Consider the following 20658-nt stretch of genomic DNA (forward strand, 5'->3'; position numbering starts at 1 on the left):
CCTGAAATATTTAAAATGTGGATTACCATGGCTGTTTTTCTAGATTTTTTATGATTTGACTTTTAAAAGTTTTAACATTTCATAAATTTTGAATTTTTGATATTAAATTTAAAAAGGAAATTTTGATGCCTAGCGGTTGAGAATAATTAAAAAACACACCTAGAAGAAAATGTCCAAGTAGTTAACCAAATTTTCCCCACGACATTTATTTCATAATGTATCTTTTCACCATGTTTTGTAGTGCCTCCTTCATAATATATTCATTTAAAAATGTGTAATAGGGCATATTTCCGGGCTGTCTGTTATCTTACACATCTCTCTATTATAGAGTCCTAGTATCATACTGAGTTAGTTATTATATGTATCAGAAAAAGAGATTTACAGATTATTGCTGTATGTTGATTTCACTTTCAAAATTTTTTCCAGCTTTATTAAAATATAATTAACATATAACATTATATAAGTTTAAGGTGTACAGTATAATGATTTCTTATATGCATATATTGCAAAATGATTACCACAATGTTAGTTAACACATGCATCAATTCACATAGTTACAATTTTGTGTGTGTGTGGTGAGAGCTTTTAAAATGTACTCTCTTAGCAACTTTCAATATATAATAGAGTATTGTTGACTAGAGTCACCATACTGTACATTACTGTAGGTTGCTTTCTGATGGCCCTTTTTGGTGGGAAAGTTCCAGACAACCTCTACCTAGGCCTGTTTGGCAGAAGTGCTATGACCCCTAAGCAGGGTATATTTAGGGACCGGAAGGTCACTTAACATTTCCAGATACCAGGGCCAGTTTAATGGTTTTAACTCTGAGGCACAGAGCATGCTGAGACATTCTGGGTGTTCCAAAGGTGAGAGGTGACCTACATGTCCTACTGCTTGCTCAAAGCCAATTCATAGGACTTGATGGGGAGACGCTGCACATCCGTTCCCCAGTCTGAGTTTTCACATCAGCCTCCTCCCACAGGTAGAAAGCCAAAGCTGGTATATACATAGCAACAGGTTTAAACAGAGTCTGGTGGAAGTGGGGAGTGGGATGGAGTGAGTGGAAGTGTTGTTTTGACTTTTCTTTCTGCTTCCCAGATCAATCAAAATGTCCTATCAAGCCAGGTATTTTATATTTTTTGTTGCTATGGTGAATAAGATATTTCCCCCACTGTATCTCCCTGATGATTATTGGTAGTATTTAGTAAAGCGTTTGGTTTATGTCTGTTTATTTTGTATTGTGATACTATTGAACAGTAACATTAAATAATAATAATTATTATTATTACTACTCATATTTATTAAATGCCATGTGCCATGTCTTTTAAGTGCTTTAAATATATCATTTCATTTAGTTTTCATGACAAACCAGTGGAATTAGTATTCTCATCCTCCTTTTGTGGATGAGAATACTGAGGCTTATAAGGTAACCTCCCAAGGTTATTCATCTTATCAGTGGTGAAGCTGTGATTCAAACCAGTGAGATTAACTGCTGTATTATTTTAATTCTCCTATCAATTCTGGGAGTTTTTCAATTGATTTCCTTGAGTGTAGATATTTAATCACACTGGTCACAAGTAACTTTATTTTTATATCTTTCTATCCAAGAGTCACTGCTCTTATTTTGGCTTCATGTTGTATTATATTTGCTGGAGATAGCAGAACAGTGTTAAAATGAAACAGTGAAAGTGGGCATCCTCGTTTTGTTAATGATTTAATGGAAAAACCATTACCGTTGATTTAGATTTTTAAAAATACGTTAAGGAGGTGTCCTTCCATTCCTAGTTTTCTGAGTTTTTAAAAAAATCAAGAACAGGTGTTGAATTTTACAAAATGTCATTTTGGCATCTATTGAACTTATTGTATGGACACTCATGATTTTAATCCAGATTCATAATTGAGAAATGAAGTAACTATAAACATGGTTCAGTTTGTGCTTTTCTTTTTCCAGCAATGTCTGGAGCTTGTATTCAAAGTGACATGCGGGTGGTAGAGGCAGAAATTGTTTTTTTTTTAAAAATTATGAGCTTTAGATTTTTCCTAGTCCAGATTTTGAGTCTGTACTGGGCAAAAGAAAAGATTGTGTGTAGGGGGTATTTTTGAGGTATTTTCTTTAGAACAACTTGTTAAGGCATCATTCAGTTATAATTCAAGATTTTATTATATTTAATTACTATAGATTCATGTTGACAGAATTAGAAACCAAATAGGTATGGATTAATTCTAATTACATGTTGCACAAATATTCTTATAGCTGGCATTCATTAAATTATTATTATTAGTTATAATAGTTACAGCCCACAAGGACAGTACTTGCATTTGAAATGTTGACGCTTTTGATTGTTTTCACATATGATGCACGTTAGCTACCCACGTTAGGAAGAAAATCTATGTTATTCTTTATTATGTGGATAAAAACCAGCAGAAGGATTATGATTTGATGTTTATTGATATTTCATATTGAGTAGTTTTGATTAAGAATTGGTTTAGGGGGCTTCCCTGGTGGCGCAGTGGTTAAGAATCCGCCTGTCAATCCAGGGGACACAGGTTTGAGTCCTGGTCCGGGAAGATCCCACATGCCCTGGAGCAACTAAGCCTGTGCGCCACAACTACTGAGCCTGCGCTCTAGAGCCTGCAAGCCACAACTACTGAGCCCACGTGCCACAACTACTGAAGCCTGGGCGCCTAGAGCCCGTGCTCTGCAGCAAGAGAAGCCACTGCAATGAGAAGCCCGTGCACCGCAACAAAGAGTAGCCCCCGCTCGCTGCAACTAGAGAAAGCCCGCGCACAGCAACGAAGACCCAGTGCAGGCAAAACTAAATTAAAAAAAAAAAAAGAATTGGTTTAGGGAATTCCCTGGTGGCCCAGTGGTTAGTACTCCGCACTTCCACTGCAGGGGGCCCAGGTTCAATCCCTGGTTGGGGAATTAAGATCCTGCAAGCTGCGCGGCAAGGCCAAAAAAAAGAAAAAAAGAAAAAAAAATTGGTTTAGGGAAATGGTGCTTTTTCATGTATTTATCACTGAACTTATAAGAAATGAGGGTCATCAAATGTATGAAAGGAAGGGCCAGACTGGACTTTTTTTTTTTTTTTAAGAAGAAAAGCAATATTTTTATTACGGTCTTAAATAACAAGACTGAGTTTTAATAACCAGAGCTGGTGGTATTGACTTGATGTGTCAGTTAGCTGATGAGGAAGGGAAAGTTGACAGAACATTGGTGAAGGCAATGATCGGGAAAAGAAAATCAGTTCTTGTTTATACCTCACCAGTTGGGATTTCTCAGTAAGGTAGTTATAAGACGATATAGTGTGGGAATAAAGACGCAGACCTACTAGAGAATGGACTTGAGGATACAGGGAGGGGGAAGGGTAAGCTGGGACAAAGTGAGAGAGTGGCCTGGACATATGTACACTACCAAATGTAAAACCGATAGCTAGTGGGAAGCAGCCACATAGCACAGGGAGATCAGCTCGGTGCTTTGTGACCACCTAGAGGGGTGGGATAGGGAGGGTGGGAGGGAGGGAGACGCAAGAGGGAGGGGATATGGGGATATATGTATATGTATAGCTGATTCACTTTGTTATAAAGCAGAAACTAACACACCATTTAACACACAGTAAAGCAATTATACTCCAATAAAGATGTTAAAAAGAAAAAAGATGATATAGTGCAACTGCTGAGGTTGTTTTTGGTTTTGTTTGTTTGGTTGTTGTTGTTTTCCCAAGAGAAGCCTGATTTTTCAGTAAGTAAAGCTGGGAAGAAGAAAGGTTTTTTTTTTTTGGAGTAAGATGCTATTCTAAGAAAGACTACCAAGTAGAAATGATCATTAAGATATTCAAGTAGAATATTTTGGCTTTTCTGCCTACAAAATGAACCTGAGATAAAATTTACCAAGATGCTCTGCATTTCTAGTTTTCAAACATAAAATGAAATAATTAAGTTTCCTCAAATCTCAAACCAAACCCAAATGAGAAAAATAACCTCTGCTGGACCACATTGAAGACAGACATTATTACTCCTAAATTTAACTTCTTATAAAACATCATCAATTACCACCAAAAAATATTGGAGTACACAATAATTTAGAAAACATTTTAAAATTACCAAATATTATGACTTTAGAAAACAATTTCAAGTTTAGTTTTTAATTGTAATCTCTCAGCATAACTGAATAATGAAAAACAATGTATTCTATCTACATCTGCTAACATCATACCTTCCAAACCTATAGAGAACTTCTTATTTATTTATTTATTTATTTTTGGCTGCATTGGGTCTTCGTTGCTGCATGCGGGCTTTCTCTAGTTGCGGTGAGCGGGGGCTGCTCTTCGTTGTGGTGTGCAGTCTTCTCATTGCAGTGGCTTCTCTTGTTGTGGAGCACGGGCTCTAGGCTTGTGGGTTTCAGTAGTTGTGGCACACGGGCTCAGTAGCTGTGGCACACAGGCTTAGTTGCTCCGCGGCACGTGGGATCTTCCCAGACCAGGGCTTCAACCCGTGTCCCCTGCATTGGCAGGCAGATTCTTAACCACCGCGCCACCAGGGAAGCCCTAGAGAACTTCTAATTAATGAGCTTAGTAGCAATTCAGTGTTAATGAGCTGAAGAGTATGTCATTGTCCTATCAGTTAGCTGTTGCTGCAATAATACTGTGTATTAAACAACTATAATAGCTCAGTAGCATGTAATAAACACTTCTTTTTGCTCACAAGTGTACAGATCAGCTGAGCACTTCTGCTGATCTTGGCAGACTTGATTTGGCAGTTTTTTGGGTCTCTCAAAAGAGAGAGCATGGAAGCATACAAGGCTTCCTGAGGCCTTGGCTTGGAACTGGTACATAACACTTCCACCATATTCTTTAGTCCAACTCAAGTCACAAACCCAACCCAGCTTCAAGGGCTGGGGAAGGAGACTCTTGATGAGAGTGGCTGCAAAATCACATTAAAAAGAGCATGACTAGAGGTTGGAGTAGAGAATTGGGGATACTTTTGCAATCAATCTACCATATCACTTTTCATCTTTCTCCACCTGAATTGGCCAGATTTCTTTTCTTGGGCTGACTGTTTCATAGGCAGTCTAGCAAGAAAGAGATCCTGGGTCTCAGCACCTACTGAAATGGGCAGTGCAGGTAATCTGTTACACAGAAATATCTCTTCGAGAGAGAGAGGTCCTTTGGGAATTTCTGCCTATGGTTTGTTACCAAGAAGAAAAAGAAAATCATGTCAGAAAATTGGTTTTTATGTGACGAGAGAAACAAATCAATTACAGTTAAGTAAAATTTGAAGTGTTTAACAGGGAAAATTGAATGTTGCCATTTAATTTTCTGTAGATCCTGAATAGCCACAGATGTTTGAACCAAATACAATGCATTGTTATGTTTCCAGCCCTATTTGTAAAAATCTGAGATATTAGAGTGGGCAAAAAAAAATGTAGAGTTAGAGCTTCAGAGCATCAAAATACCTTGATTGACCAGTTTTCCCTGTGCTCCTCCCTCTCCTCCCCACTGATGAACTCACTGCTTTGGTAAAATGTCCACCTGGGAAGGGATAATGATGATTCATGTGAATGTACCTACTGATCTCAGAACAAATCATTCCTCATGGTTATATGTGGGATATCTTGGTATTCATAACATTTAGCACAGTGCTTTACATGGGCTAGGTATTCAAGAAGTTATTTATTGCATTTTAAGTATGGAAATGTAGATTTTTTTTCCCCCCTTTTCTGTCTTTCCATTTCCAGAATTAGTAACTCACCTTCTTGGCAGCAACATCCAGGACAAGGATAGACAGGACTATTTGGGGTTGATAGACGTCCCAGACTCCTACTGTGGTCCTCGGCTGCAATTTCCTCTCACTTTTACTGATATTGATTTACTTATTGAGGCCTTCAAGCAACAACAGGCAAGTAGAAGCAGATACTGTCCTGATTCTTTTTTTTTTTTTAATTAATTAATTAATTAATTAATTAATTTATTTTTGGCTGTGTTGGGTCTTCGTTTTCTATGCGAGGACTTCCTCTAGTTGTGGCAAGCGGGGGCCACTCTTCATCGCGGTGCGCGGGCCTCTCACTATCGCGGCCTCTCTTGTGGCGGAGCACAGGCTCCAGACGCGCAGGCTCAGTAGCTGTGGCTCACGGGCCCAGTTGCTCCGCGGCATGTGGGATCTTCCCAGACCAGGGCTCGAACCCGTGTCCCCTGCATTGGCAGGCAGACTCTCAACCACTGCGCCACCAGGGAAGCCCTGTCCTGATTCTTGTACATAACATGTGCTCACTGACTATCTGTTGAATGACTAGATGAAAATACTACAGCAGAAATGCATTCCCTTGGGAAAAAACTTCACATTAAGTGAGAGCTACCCTCTGCTTTGCTTAACCCATTAAATACAAGTCTCCTCAGGTGCACAGAAACCTCCTCTCTATCTACAGTATTTCCTTGTTCTTTTTCTGAGGTATAATTCACATACCATAAAATTCACCATTTTAAAGTGTACGATTGATCCAGTGCTTTTTAGTACATTCACAAGATTGTGCAACAATCACTAATATCTAATTCCAGAACATTTTCTTCACCCCCAAAAGAAGTGCCATACCCATTACCATTCCCTCCTCCCCTACTCCTGGCAACCACTGTTCTACTTTCTGTCTCTGTGGATTTGTCTCTTCTGGATATTTTGTACAAACGGAATCATGTAATATGTTTCCTTTTGTATGTGGCTTATTTCCCTTAGCATAATGTTTTTAAGGTTCATTCATGCCATAGTATGTTTCATCACTCCTTTATTTTTATGGCTGACTAATATTCTGTTATATGAGTATACCACATTTTGTTTATCCATTCATCAGTGGATGAACATTTGGATTTTTTTCTACCTTTTGGCTATTATGAACAATGCTGCCATGAACATTTATGTGTAAGTTTTTATATGAACATATGTTTTCAGTTCTCTTGCGTCTGTACCTAGGAGTGGAATTGCTGAGTCATATGGTGACTCAATGTTTAACGTTTTGAGGAACTGCTAAATTGTTTTCCACAGTGGCTGCACCATTTTACATTACCACTAGTAATACGTGAGGGTTCCAGTTTCTCTACATTTTTTGGCAACACTTGTTATTTTATGTTTTTTAAAAATTTTAAATTTTATTTTTATTATAGCTATCCTAGTTGTGTGTAAAGTGGTATCTAATTGTGGTTCTCATATGCATTTCCCTAATGGCTAAGATGTTGAGCATCTTTTCATGCTTACTGGCCATTTGTACACATTCTTTGGAGAAATGTCTATTCAGATCCTTTGCCCATTTTAAAATCAGGTTATTTGTCTTTTTACTATTGAGTTTTAAGGGTTCTTTATATATTCTGGATACAAGTCCCTTATCAGATATACAATTTGCAAATATTTTCTCCCATTCCGTAGGTTGTCTTGTCACTTTCTTAATAATGTCTTTTGAGTCACAAAAGTTTCTAATTTTGATGACGTCCAATTTATCTCCTTTTTTCTTTGGTTGCTTGTGTTTTGGCATCGTATCTAAGAATCCATTGCTAAATCCAAGGTCATGAAGATTTACCCCTATGTTTTCTTTTAAGAATTTTATAGTTTTAGCTCTGACATTTAGCTCTATGAGCCATTTTCAGTTAACATCTCTATATGGTATGAGGTATGGGTCCAACTTCATTCTTTGCATGTGGATATGCAGTTGTCCCTATACCTTTTGTTGAAGAATCTGTTCTTTCCCCATTGAATGGTTTTGGTTCCTTTGTAAAAAATTAATAGGCTATAGCTGTCTGGATTTATTTCTGGACTCCCAGTTCTTTTCCATTGGTGTGTGTGTCTTTCCTTATGCCGGTACCACACTGTCTTGATTACTGTAGCTTTGTGGTAAGTTTTGAAATCAGGAAGTGTCAATCCTTTGCCTTTGTTATTCTTTCTCAATATTGTTTTGGCATTTAGGGTCCCTTGCAGTGAATTTGAAGATTGACTTTTCCATTTATGCAAAAAAGCCCACTGAGATTTTGGTAGGGGTTGCACTGAATCTGTAGATTGCTTTGGGTAGTATTGTCTTCTTGACAATATTAAGTCTTCTAATCCATGAACATGGGATGTTTTTCCATTTATTTGGGTCTTCTTTAATTTCCTTCAGCTATGCTTTATAATTTTATACTTTTCAGTGTACAAGTCTTTCACTACCTTGAATTTATTCCTAGGTATTTTATTCTTTTGGTTGCTATTATAAAACGAATTGCTTTCTTAATTCCCTTTTGAACTGTTCATTGCTGGTGTATAGAAACACAACTGATTTTTGTAGGTTGATCTTTTACTCTGCAACTTTGCTGAATTCATTTATTAGCTCTAATAGGTATGTGTGTGTGTGTGTGTGTCTCTGTGTGTGTGTGTGTGTGTGTGTGTATTCTTTTGGTTATTCTATATACAGGATCACATCATCTGTGAATAGAGTTTTACTTCTTCGTTTCTGGTTTAGATGCCTTTTATTTCTTTTTCTTGCCTAATTGCTCTGGCTAGGATTTCCAGTATAATGTTGAATAGCAGTGGTGAGAGCGGACATGCTTTTCTTGTTCCTCATCTTAGGGAGAAAGCTTTTAATCTTTTCACCATTGAGTTTGATGTTAGTTATGGTTTGGTTTGGTTTGGTTTTTAATAAATGCTGTTTATCAAGTTGAGGAAGTGTCCATCTATTCCTAGTTTTCTGAGTGGCTTTATCATGAAAAGGTGTTGGAATTTGTCAAATACTTTTTCTGCATTAGTTGAGATGATTGTGTGTTTTTTCCCTTCATTATAGTAATGTTGTGTATTACATTGATCAGTTTTCTTATGTTGAACCACTCTTATATTCCTGGAATAAATCCCACTTGGTTATGGTATATAATTCTTTAGAAATTCTGTTGGATTTGGTTTGCTGGTATCTTGTCAAGGATTTTTGCATTTTATTCGTAAGAGATATTGGTCTGTATTGTCTTTTTGTGTGGTGTTTTTATCTGGCTTTGATATCAAGGTAATACTGTCCTCATGAAATGAGTTAGGAATTGCTTCCTTCTCTTCTATTTTTTAGAAGAGTTTGAGAAGGATTGGTGTTACTTCTTTAAAGGTTTCATAGAGTTCACCAGTGAAGCTGTCTGGTCTTGCACTTTTCTTTGTTAGGAAGTTTATGATTACTGATTCAATCTCTACTTGTTCTAGATCTGTTCAGATTTTCTACTTCTTCTTGAGTGTTTTGATAATTTGTGTGTTTCCAGGAATTTGTCCATTTCATTTAAATTATCTAATTTGTTAGTATACAATTGTTCATAATATTCTCTTATAATTCTTTTTATTTCTTTGAGGTCAGTGGTAATGTCCCCATTTTCATTTCTGATTATAGTTATTTGCATTTTCTCTCTTTTTTTTCTTGGCCAGTCTAGGTAAAATTTTGTCAATTTTGTAGCTCTTTTCAAAGAACCAACTTTTGGTTTTGTTGATTCTATTGGTTTTCTGTTCTCTATTTCATTTATCTGCACTCTAATCCCTATCTTCTTCCTTCTGCTGGCTTTCCGTTTAATTTGCTCTTCTTTTTCTAGCTCCTTAACTCATTACTGATGGGGGGATTTTTGTAGAAACTAATGCCTGTGGCTGGCGATTTTTATTTTGGCTGGCCAAAAGGTCAATTCTGTTATTTCACTAACACTTTGCAGGTTATTACATTCAGTAGTTATATCTGACACACCTGTAAAGTCTTCTAATTTTCGTGAAATGTTGTCTTCTATCCACTCTTCTGTAGAAGCAAAGGAGCATTCTCCAGCACCACGAGTTTCATTTTCACTTTCCGTATCAGAATCAATCACTAAGGTTTTTTGTCTTTTTGTTGGTGTTATATTCACATTGTCTGAATCAGAACTATATTCTGAAGAACTGTCATCTTCTGGACGCTAGTATATATGTTGCTCAGACAGTCAGAGAAAATATCTGCATAAAGTTCACCGAACAGTTCTTCTTCACTCAGAATTTCACAGTGTGTCATTTTTGAAAATTTTACGTTTATAATATACACAAGGTTGGAGCAAAACCTAATGGAGCAAAATGTGAATGATAATGACAATCATAAGTTATATAATGAACCCTTGATCAATTTTAAGCTCTAACAACTTTGCATGGTGATGTTAATTGTATCACTCTCTAAAAACGTATTGATATGTCTCTGGTCAATAATGTTCAGGTAACAAAAGACGTATTAATGTGTCTCTGGTCAATAATGTGTTAAGCATTAAGTCAGGCTTTTCATTCGAGATCTTTCTTCTTTCTTAATGTAGGCATTTACAGCCATACATTTCTCACTGAGCATTGCTCTGACTGTATCCCGTAAGTTTTGGTATGTTGTGTTTTAATTTTTGTTCATCTCAAAGTATTTTCTAATTTCCCTCGTGATTTCTTCAACATATTCAAGAGTATGTTGTATAATTTCCACATATTTGTGAACTTTCCAGTTTTCCTTCTGTTATTGATTTCTAGTTTCATTCCATTGTGGTCAAAGAAGATACTTTGTATGATTTCAGTCTTTTAGAATGTATTGAGGCTTGTTTTGTAGCCTAACATCTGGTCTATCCTAGAGAATGTTCCATGTGCACTTGTAAGAAAATGTGTAGTCTGCTGTTTTGGGTGGAGTAGTCTATCGATGTTTCTTAGGTCTAGTTGGGTGTGAGGTCTCCGAAGTTTCTTTTCTTTTAGGCTGTGTTCACCTAGTGTTTTGACAGAGATTTCCTTGAACACCAAGAGCCATTAAGAAAGAAAGAAAGAGAGAGAGAGAGAGAGAGGAAGGGAGGGAGGAGCGAGGGGGAAGGGAGGGGGAGGGAGGGAGAAGGAAAGAAAGGAGGAAAGAGGGAAAGAAAGAGGGAGGGGGAAGAAAGAGGGAGAGGGAAAGAAAGAAGGGAAGGGAACAGAAGGGAAGGAAGGAAAATCTAGTCTTTACTGATTGGCTCTGTGTTGGTACACTCCTTTACTGCTTAGCCTGGCTGTTTACAAATCCATCTTAGCCTTTACTTTCTGCTTGCACTGTGCCATCTTTAAGTTGCCTCTTTCTTAATTCAGCATTGGTTGCTGTGAGCTTTGACTATTTTCCAGAGTTCTGACAAAGTTGGATCTGACAGGTTTTCTTTGTTTGATCTGGTTTTTTGGCTTTATTTTTCAGTGTTTCTGCAGAGGGATGGGATCTTGGAACTATCTACCTCATTATTTTCTGACACCACCCCAGAACCCTCATTCTCAGGTTAGGACCTTAAGGGTGTACCCTAGGAGTAAGAGTGAATGAGAAGTACTGGCTCTGTAGGGACTGAAGCAAAATTTTGAATCATCTAATTCCTGAAATTGAATTGAGATCATCCTAGACAGCTAGTGCTCCTAGCCACCTGCCAAGAGAAAATTTAAACCCTCTCTGGAAGAAAATAGGGCCTTAAATTATTTCTTCAAGTTTTCATGTACAGTATCCAGAACTTAACACAACTGTTAACCAGGCACAGGAGGATGCAAGATTCACAAAAGAAAAGTGAGGCAAACAGCAAACAATGGAAACAAACCTATAGAGTTTTTAGATAATGGCATTATCAGACTCAGAGTTGAAAATAAATATGCTTAATATGCTCAAGGACATAAAAGCTATGACAAAAATTCAAGGAGCTATAATAGAAAAGACAGACAATTTTGATTTTATAAAAATGAAAAAAATATGATGCTAAGGGAAGAATAAAAGGTTCAACGTAGTGTACAGTGTGCTCCCATTTGTTAACAAAATTAATAAGCATTATATATTTTGATTTTTAAAAATTGAGATAAAATTCATATCACATAAAATTGATTGTTTTAACCATTTTAAATAAAGTGTATGATTCATTGGTTTTTAGTATATTCACAATGTTGTGCAACCATCACCACTATCTAATTCCAGAACATTTTTATCATCCTCAAAACAAAACCCTGTACCTCATTCCCTCTTCTCCCTAGCCCCTGGCAACCACTAGTTTACTTTCTGTCTCTGCAGATTTGCCTAATCTGCGCATTTTATATAAATGGAATCATATAATATGTGCCTTTTGTGTCTGGTGGCTTCTGCTTGGTATAATGTTTTCAAGGTTCATTCATGTTGTAGCATGTATCAGTCAGTACCTCATTCCTATTTTTGGTCGAATAATATTCCTTTGTGTGAATATACCACATTTTATTTAAGGGATTATGTATTTATACATGTGTTTGCATATTCATATGTGGTTATATTGATTTTTAAAAAATTTATTTATTTTATTTATTTATTATTTTTGGCTGCGTTGGGTCTTCGTTGCTGCGTGTGGGCTTTCTCTAGTTGTGGCGAGCGGGGGCTACTCTTCGTTGCGGTGCGCGGGCTTCTCATTGCAGTGGCTTCTCTTGTTGCGGAGCAGGGCTCTGGGCGCGAGGGCTTCAGTAGTTGTGGCATGCAGGCTTCAGTAGTTGTGGCTCACGGGCTCTAGAGCACAGACTCAGTAGTTGTGGCACACGGGCTTAGTTGCTCCGCGGCATGTGGGATCTTCCCGGACCAGGGCTTGAACCCGTGTCCCCTGCATTGGCAGGCGGATTCCTAACCACTGTGCCACCAGGGAAGCCTGGTTATATTGATTTTTATATGCTTGCAAGTGCATAGAATATTTTTTGGAAAGATACTCAAGACACTCTTAACAGTGGCTGTTTTGGGGAATAGGGAAAGGAGACTGAAGTCTGGGGAAGAAGGAAAATTGCTTTTCATTATTATACTCCTTTTTGCTGTTTAAATTTTTATTTCAACTTTAGAAATGTGGGGGGTTTTTTTCATTTAAAAACTAGTTACTTTTTTAAAAAGAAAATCCTTTAAAAGTAATATTCTCCCTCAATGCCTTTAAAAGAATGTGAGTATTTTATTTAAGTTGCCATTTAATCTGAATATACTTGTAAACATAGAAATCAACTTCTGAGTTAACTCTTTTGAGTATTTAATATTGCTGTAAACACGATTATAATGCTACTGAAAGAGAAGTAGACTGGCTCTGTAGGGACTAATAATACCAAAGTGATTTTAACCAATCGAAAAAAGACCCAGAAAAAACATTTTCATAATAGGAATTTTCTGTTGTTGCAATATATCCTCAATGATTATTTGTTAATTTAACTTAATAAAACAACTGCCTTTTCAGACAGTAATTACTCTGATTAGCACTACAAATGGTCCAGAAAGTCTACAGTGGCAACTTAAGGTAACACTGAAGCCAGTTTTGGGAATCAATAAATTAAATATGGAAATTAAAATAAATCATTCTATCAAAGTGTTTTGCCTGTTCCTTTAAAATCTGGCTAAAGGAAAGTTCAAGATTTGACTCACGGATTTAGAATGCTTTTGTGGGGAAAATCCTTAGCAATCCATTAGGTTTGGAGAGATAGGAAATGTGGGTTGCTCCCCACTAATTAACATCCAGGGGACCTTCTCTTTCCTCCTAATTCTCACATTGCTTCCAATGCTGCTTCCTGGCTTTTTTAAAAAAATAAGTTTGGAGAATTTCATGATTAAATAATTTTAATAGGAAGTGGAAATGGAAAATAATTTCATTATTTTAATAGGAAGTGGAAATGGAAATTTCAGGACACCATGAGATAGCATTGTTCCAAAGGGTTCCATCTGTCCTGAATCCCATGCCCAAAGCGTTATCTGAACAATATGTAGATATGACCTCTCTCTCAGCCTCCAGTAATCTAAACCAGTGCTGTCCAATAGGAATATAATGTGATCCACATACATAATTTAAAATCTTCTAGTAGTCAATATTATAAAGGCAGAAAGAAACAAGTGAAATTAATTTTAATAATGTGTTTTATTTACTCCAACATATAAAATTATCATTTTAATATGTAATCATATTAAAAGTTTTTAATGAGACGTTTTACTTTTTTTTTCATACTAAGTCTTTAAAATCCAGTGCGTATTTTGTGCTTACATTACATCTCAATTTTGACTGACCCCTTTTCAAGTGGTCAATAGCCCCATGTGACCAGTGTCTACTGCATTGGACAGTACAGGTGCAAACAGTCCTGACTAGAAAGTGGTGTTAGCATCTGTTAAATTTGTATCAGCTACATCACTTTCTGAATTATGTATTTGGAATAGTTTATAATTTACAAAAAGAGAGAACAACACACTGTATTTAAAAACAAACAAACAAAAAAGCCTGGAAGAGAAAACCCAGTAAATCTGTCCAAAACAATGCTGTCATCAACACTGTAACTGGAGGAGATCAAGGGATGAATAGTCATAATAGGAGCTAATCCGAATGGTTTATTTGAGTTGGCAATATGTTCTATACTTACACTTGTATATAAGTGTGCTTGCTGTCCTGTAAACTCATGTCTGTGCACCAAATATTGAGCCACACCTAGGACACCTGGCTCAGGAGTCCCTTGGGGCCTGTCTGGCTGCCTTGTGAGACCTCCTAACCCAGCACCCCCATCTAATTCCCAGCCCTGGGGCAGGAGGTCGCAAGCAAATGCAAAGCAGCTCCTCTTGAACAATCTCTCTCTGCTTCTCTCTTTCTTTCTACTTCTCTCTCTTTTCCTTCCTTCTCTTTTCTTTACTTTTTTGCCTGCACATTTCCTTAGGGCAAGGGAGTCTCCTTTTTTTCTTGTCACCTCTCTTGGGCTCTAAGGACCAAGAATAATAAGAAATGTTCTGTGAATGGGTGATGTCAATTAAGAACATGAGAATATAGACGTCCTAGGAACCATTCATTCATTCAACTTACACATCTCTAGTGAGGGCTTATTATGTGCCAGATACTGTGCTAGGATAATCTATTTAAAAATAATTTAGAGATTGTCATGAACTATAGCTACCTGAAATGTGCTCATATGTTCCACCTATATTGCTTTCTATGCACTCATGCCTTTTCTCCTAATTCATTATATCTATTTCCTCTCCTTCGCCCTCACAGATACTTCATGCTTATTATGTCTTAGAGGTGCTATTTGAAACCAAGAAGCTCCTGCAGCAAATGCCGAATTTCACTCACACAAAAACTTCTCCCTCCAAAGAGATAACAATCTGTGGTAAGTTTCAGAGCAGTGTTGCCAAATTAATATTTAGGAGCCTCTTGGTTCCACATCATTGGCCTAACTTGAAAACTGTGTAAATTGGACTGTATTAAGGGAAAAGTGTTAATATAGAGTTTTCTATCATGATAGTACTGTTTCCTATCTTTGTTTTGCATACCAGCTGGCAGGAATTAATTATGTGAGAAATTAAAGAACTCATAGCTTTTTATAAAGGCAGGCAGCATTTTAATACAGAAAACCACCCATGGGTGGAATAAGTGTTCTTTGCCCTCCGTCTGGCTCTCATTATCTTTGTTCAATGCAGCTTTTTCTAGGTGGGCCTCTGCATGCCACTTATGCTGGGAAGAGAAAAGCCCAAGGCAGGGTGGAGACTAAACTCTTCTCTGCCCTCGGCTGCTGTTTTAGATTTTTCCAACTGGTCTCTGCAGCTTTTAGAAGAGTGGGAATGTCCCAGAAATCTGTTACTTGTTCTTCTAAATAACAAGAGCTGAGATTTTGTTATCATATAGGCCAGTCTGACAGGATATTGCTTCAAGAAGCAGTACACATTGAAATTCAGCACAGTTGGTGCTCAGCATGCTTGCAACTGTCTGAGAATGGAGTGCGTGGAAGGAACAGCAATTCCCTTCACTTCTAATTAAGCCTTTAGGTTACAAAACAGTGATTGTTATTTTCCAAATCAATTTTTAGCCCATGTTTCTTTTACTCTGGCAGGTAGAATGGATTTGACAATCTAATTAAACTATTTCCATTCTAGCATCTGATAGTGGTGACAGGGACTTGATGTAGCAGTACATGCTCCATGACATGTCCTGACTCAGGCTTTTGAAGAGTCCTTAATGGTTCAATTCCAACCTAATCAGGCCACCACATCTCTGCCTTCCAGATGATGCATCTCAGCAGTGGGGACCTTTTATTCAAGGCCTCATCAGCTCTTACTTTTCATGGAGATAAAGAATTTTGGGTCATGAGGCTCAGGAAGCCATGCCAACCCATGAAGCCTCTGGAGCCAAGGCGAGGTTTGCTCTCAGAGTGTATATAATAGGCCAAACAGAGAGTGTGATCTGCTCCCATATGTTTCCAGTATACCTCCAGTTGCCATTGGAGACTTATCTTTGCATAAAAGGATCTGGAAGAAGACATGAATTAATTAGAGGGCATGTAAGTCCTGGAATCATGCAGTGTAAGAACTGAATGGTTCTTACAGAGACCATCTAGTCTATCCCTTGCTCTTACGGATGAAATTGAGGCCCAGAGAGAAAAGTGTATTGCCTTCTATGCATTTCTGTGTAGTAACTTGCCCCCCTCTCTCCACCTCAGCTTACTCAGCTGGTTAGTGGCAGAGTCAGAATTAAAAATCAGATCCTCTGCATCCCAGGTTAGAGCCAACTCCATATCTGCTATCCCAACTCCCATCATGCACTGCTCTGACTGATGTTTCATTTTCCATCATGAGACAAGGACTAGGGAATGGATTGATTGGACAGTTCCATTATTTTAAAGATACCCACATCTTGGGCATTTATTTCCAGACTTTTTCCATGTAGCACCATTGATAGAAGGAAAAACCAAGGCCCATAGGTTCCCATAGCATAGGAATTATTATTTTCCGTCTTTAATAGCCCCATTGAACTTAGAAAAATTTGGTCATCATTTAAAATAAAATTAAAAATCAGGGCCATATTTTCATAAACATCCTCTGTTTAAGACAGTAAGGAAAGGGGGAGAAATTATGATGAACCTTTACCATTATTTTAATTTCCAGATGCATTTTTTTTACATGCACATCTAAACATGCTACATAGTTCTCAACGTGCATGAAATATAGTAGGTGTTTTAGTTTATGTTATAAATGATAACCAGTTATGCACTTATATTTTTGTATGCAGTGGAAATATCTTTCTGTGGCTGTCTTTCCATGATACATTGAGTTTTATCTCTTGCTGTCTAGCTAGAAGTTAAAATATTTTTAGGGACTTCCCTGGTGGTCCAGTGGCTAAGACTCTGTGCTCCCAATGCAGGGGGCCCAGGTTTGATCCCTGGTCAGGGAACTAGATCCCATGCCTCAACTAAGAGTTCGCATGCCGCAAGTAGAGACCCTGCACGCTGCAACGAAGATCCCACACGCGGCAACGAAGATCCCACGTGCCGCAACTAAGACCCGGAGCAGCCTAATTAATTAATTAATTAAAAAATAATAAAGCAGCTTATGAAAAAAATGAAAATAAAAATATTTGTATAGCCTCAACTCTTAATATGCTGAAACCAATTCATTTATTAGCATACCAGCTGCAACAGTTCTGACTACCCAAATCTTTGGGTTTCTTTGTTTTTTGTTTTTTTTTTTAATTGGAACCAAAGCTGCTAATAGTAGCTTGTTTTATTGATATGAAGTGAAATACTTTGTCCATTAAGGCATTGCAGATATTCTAAAGCTCCCAATTAACCAAATTCAACAGAATACCTGACTCACAACATTTTTATTATTATGCTTGTCTCCCTCTCGGAAATTCCTCCGTGCCATCAGAACTCATATTTTTCTGATGTGGCCTCAGAAGCACTAACCACACACAGATTTGGCGAACATATACGTGCCTCTGCTCTGTCAGCCAGAAAGGCACCTTTATTCTCAATGGTGTACATTGGTGCCTCTCCTTTAAGGCAGCATAATGTAGTGGGGACCGTTTATTGAATGAGCTCATATTTTCTTAGCTAAAGTTTTTTTTTTTTCTTTTTACCATCTTTATTGGAGTATCCTGAAGAAAATTAGGAAAACAAAATAATTTTAAAAATATATTTAACTGATAAGTAAAGTCCTTCCATTTTTATTTCCTTAGATTTGGAGTGAGAGCAATGAGATTTAAGTATACGGTAGTATTAATATGCTCTTAATATTGTAGTCATTTTATAAATAAGTGCTGGTGATGTAGGATTTTAATTTTATTATTCCCATTATAATTGGGGTCATCTCTTGTATATATTTGGTTAACTTTGGTTGTAGCATTTTAAGCAAACTGAGGAAAAAGTACTCCTAAATTAAATTATATTTGGTAATTAAGTTGGATACAAGGAATAAAAATTTATGATCAGAGGTTATGAAAGTCAAATATTTACCTAGAAATAGTTATCCAAATAGGGCTTTTGAATATTCACATGTTTACTCTTGTTTTTAAATTAATGGCTTCATCTATTTATATGGTTTCCCTTAGTTGGCTGAGTTTTATAAAGCCATGCTTTCATTTTTATTTTCTCTAATAGTCTCATCAACAGAATGTCAACTATCTACTCAAAATTTTTAAGTTTCAGATGCTACTGCTGGAGCATATTCTTGAAAATGTGGCTTTAAAAAGCTTTGCATTTAGCAATTAAACTTAATTATTGAGTGCCTACTATGCAGCAGGTACTATGGGAGGCATTTGGGGTTTAATGCCAAGATAGATGATACTGCTGTTCTCCTAGAGATTACAGTGTAGGTAGTACAGAACAATCACTAAGAGCTTCAGTTTTGAAGAGAGATAAAGTTGAGTTTGAATTCCAGCTCTGCTACTTGGTAGCTGGGCAACTTTGCATAAGTTACTTAACTACTCTGAGCCTCATTCGTAAAATGAGTATGATGAAAACAATACCCATCTCATAGAGTGGTTGTAAGGATTGAACAAGATAATTCACGCAAACCCTTAGTCTAGCACTTGGCACAGAGTGAGCTAAGAACAGCATAAATGGCAGGAGTGAATAGGTAATTGCAACATTGGATGCTGTCCCCTATAGGAAAGGGGACAAAGTTTCCATAGAGTGCTATGGAAACAAATTGTCTGTTGAATTAATATCATCATAGGGTAAAAATCCGATGTCCTGAAAACGCTTGGAGTATATCAGTAGTGTTTCAGTTTTTAAATTCTGTTACGTATCTTTTCAAATTAGAGTTTTTGTCTTTTCAGTTTTTAAATTCTTGTTTCCTACTGAATAGCGATTTTTCATTTCATTTCCAGGTGATTTGCATGGGAAACTGGATGATCTTTTTTTGATCTACTCGAAGGTAAATGATTATTTTGCTAAATATTTATATTTTTGTTGGGGAAAGGCAGCCCTAGGACAAATAACAATATTAGTTTTATTAGGGATAGGTACAAATACAGATATAATAGGACAGTTTTTATCCAAGAAGTTGAAAGATTTGGTTTTTTCCACACGTTTCACAAAAAAATTTTAAAGATTTAATTTGGGTCTTTGTTTAATATTATTGTTATCTGTAGATCCATTAGGATTTGTACCTGATTGTATTTATGTTCTTTATTACATCGTAAATGTCTAGATGGCACAGGAAGGGGAGGGAAACAGTCTGTTTTATTTTATTGTTATTTGGTTCAGAAGTGAGCATGCCACAGCAGTCTTCTCCTCCATTGTGCACTAATGATGCATGAAAGGAGTCCCCCATAGCAAGTTCCAGACTGCTCTTCTCTTCTCCACCCTGATTCATCATTGCCAGGCTCAGCTGCTCTTCCAGTGCTATGACTCCTCTTCGTTGGTTGGGTTTTGTTTGCGGGAGCCCGCACAGAGGGCACAAAGCAGCTTGGCCAGCATGGAGTTTCTCTGCATCTCTTTGATTGGATTCATTTCTTTCTCTGAGCCAGCAGTTGCAACCTAAATGTTTGCTTCTGGGATGATTGCATATAGAAAATTGATCCTGAGGTGACCTCTGCCTTCACAGTGGTACCCGTTTGTCTCTCTTTTTGATTAATACATCATCCCCACAACTAGCATGTTGAATAATTGGGCACAGCATAGGTGTCTCAGATGGCCTGAAAGAAAATATATTCTGATTATTATGATGGGAAATCAATTTTACTCTTTGGGGACTGTGAGAGCTTGAGTAAGCCACATAACCTCCATGACCCTTAATTTCTTTTTTGGCTGCAATATTCTTTTTTCTTTTTTTAAATAGTATTGACATATAGTTGATTTACAATATTGTGTTAGTTTCAGGTGTACAGGAAAGTGATTCGGATATCCGAATCACTTTCCTGTACACCTGAAACTATGCTATACAGTAAATCCTTTTTATTTACCTATTTTATATATAGTAGTGTGTATCTGTTGATCCCATACTCCTAACTTATCTCTCCCCCACTTTCCCCTTTGGTAACCATAATTTTGTTTTCTATGTCTGTGAGCCTGGCTCTGTTTTGTAAATAAGTTCATTTGTATTATTTTTTAGATTCCACATATAAGTGATATCATATGGTATTTGTCTTTCTCTTTCTGACTTACTTCACTTAGTATGATAATCTCTAGGTCCATCCATATTACTGCAAATGGCATTCTTTCTTTCTTTTATGACTGAGTAATATTCCATTGTATATATATATACCACACCTTCTTTATCCATTCATCTGTCGATGGACACTTAGGTTGCTTCCATATCTTGGCTATTGTGAATAGTGATGCTGTGAACATTGGGGTGCACATATCTTTTCAAATTAGAGTTTTTGTCTTTTTCGGATATATGCCCAGGAGTGGGATTGCTGGATCATATGGTTACTATATTTTTAACCTTTTTTTTTTTTTTGGCTGCGTTGGGT

The 20658-nt window shown here is 37.1% G+C and overlaps 1 protein-coding gene across 1 annotated transcript in view; it reads left to right on the top strand.

Moving 5' to 3' along the window:
- Positions 1-20658, top strand: part of PPEF1 (protein phosphatase with EF-hand domain 1) — a 121526-nt gene that overhangs the window by 52831 nt on the left and 48037 nt on the right. The window contains exons 5-7 of the mRNA XM_061178374.1: positions 5736-5896; positions 14959-15073; positions 19069-19115. Of these exons, the coding sequence (XP_061034357.1) occupies positions 5736-5896; positions 14959-15073; positions 19069-19115 (323 nt within the window). The remainder of the gene's footprint in view (positions 1-5735; positions 5897-14958; positions 15074-19068; positions 19116-20658) is intronic.

The sequence above is a fragment of the Eubalaena glacialis genome, chromosome X (genome assembly GCF_028564815.1).
Source record: "Eubalaena glacialis isolate mEubGla1 chromosome X, mEubGla1.1.hap2.+ XY, whole genome shotgun sequence".
Classification (NCBI taxonomy): domain Eukaryota; kingdom Metazoa; phylum Chordata; class Mammalia; order Artiodactyla; family Balaenidae; genus Eubalaena; species Eubalaena glacialis.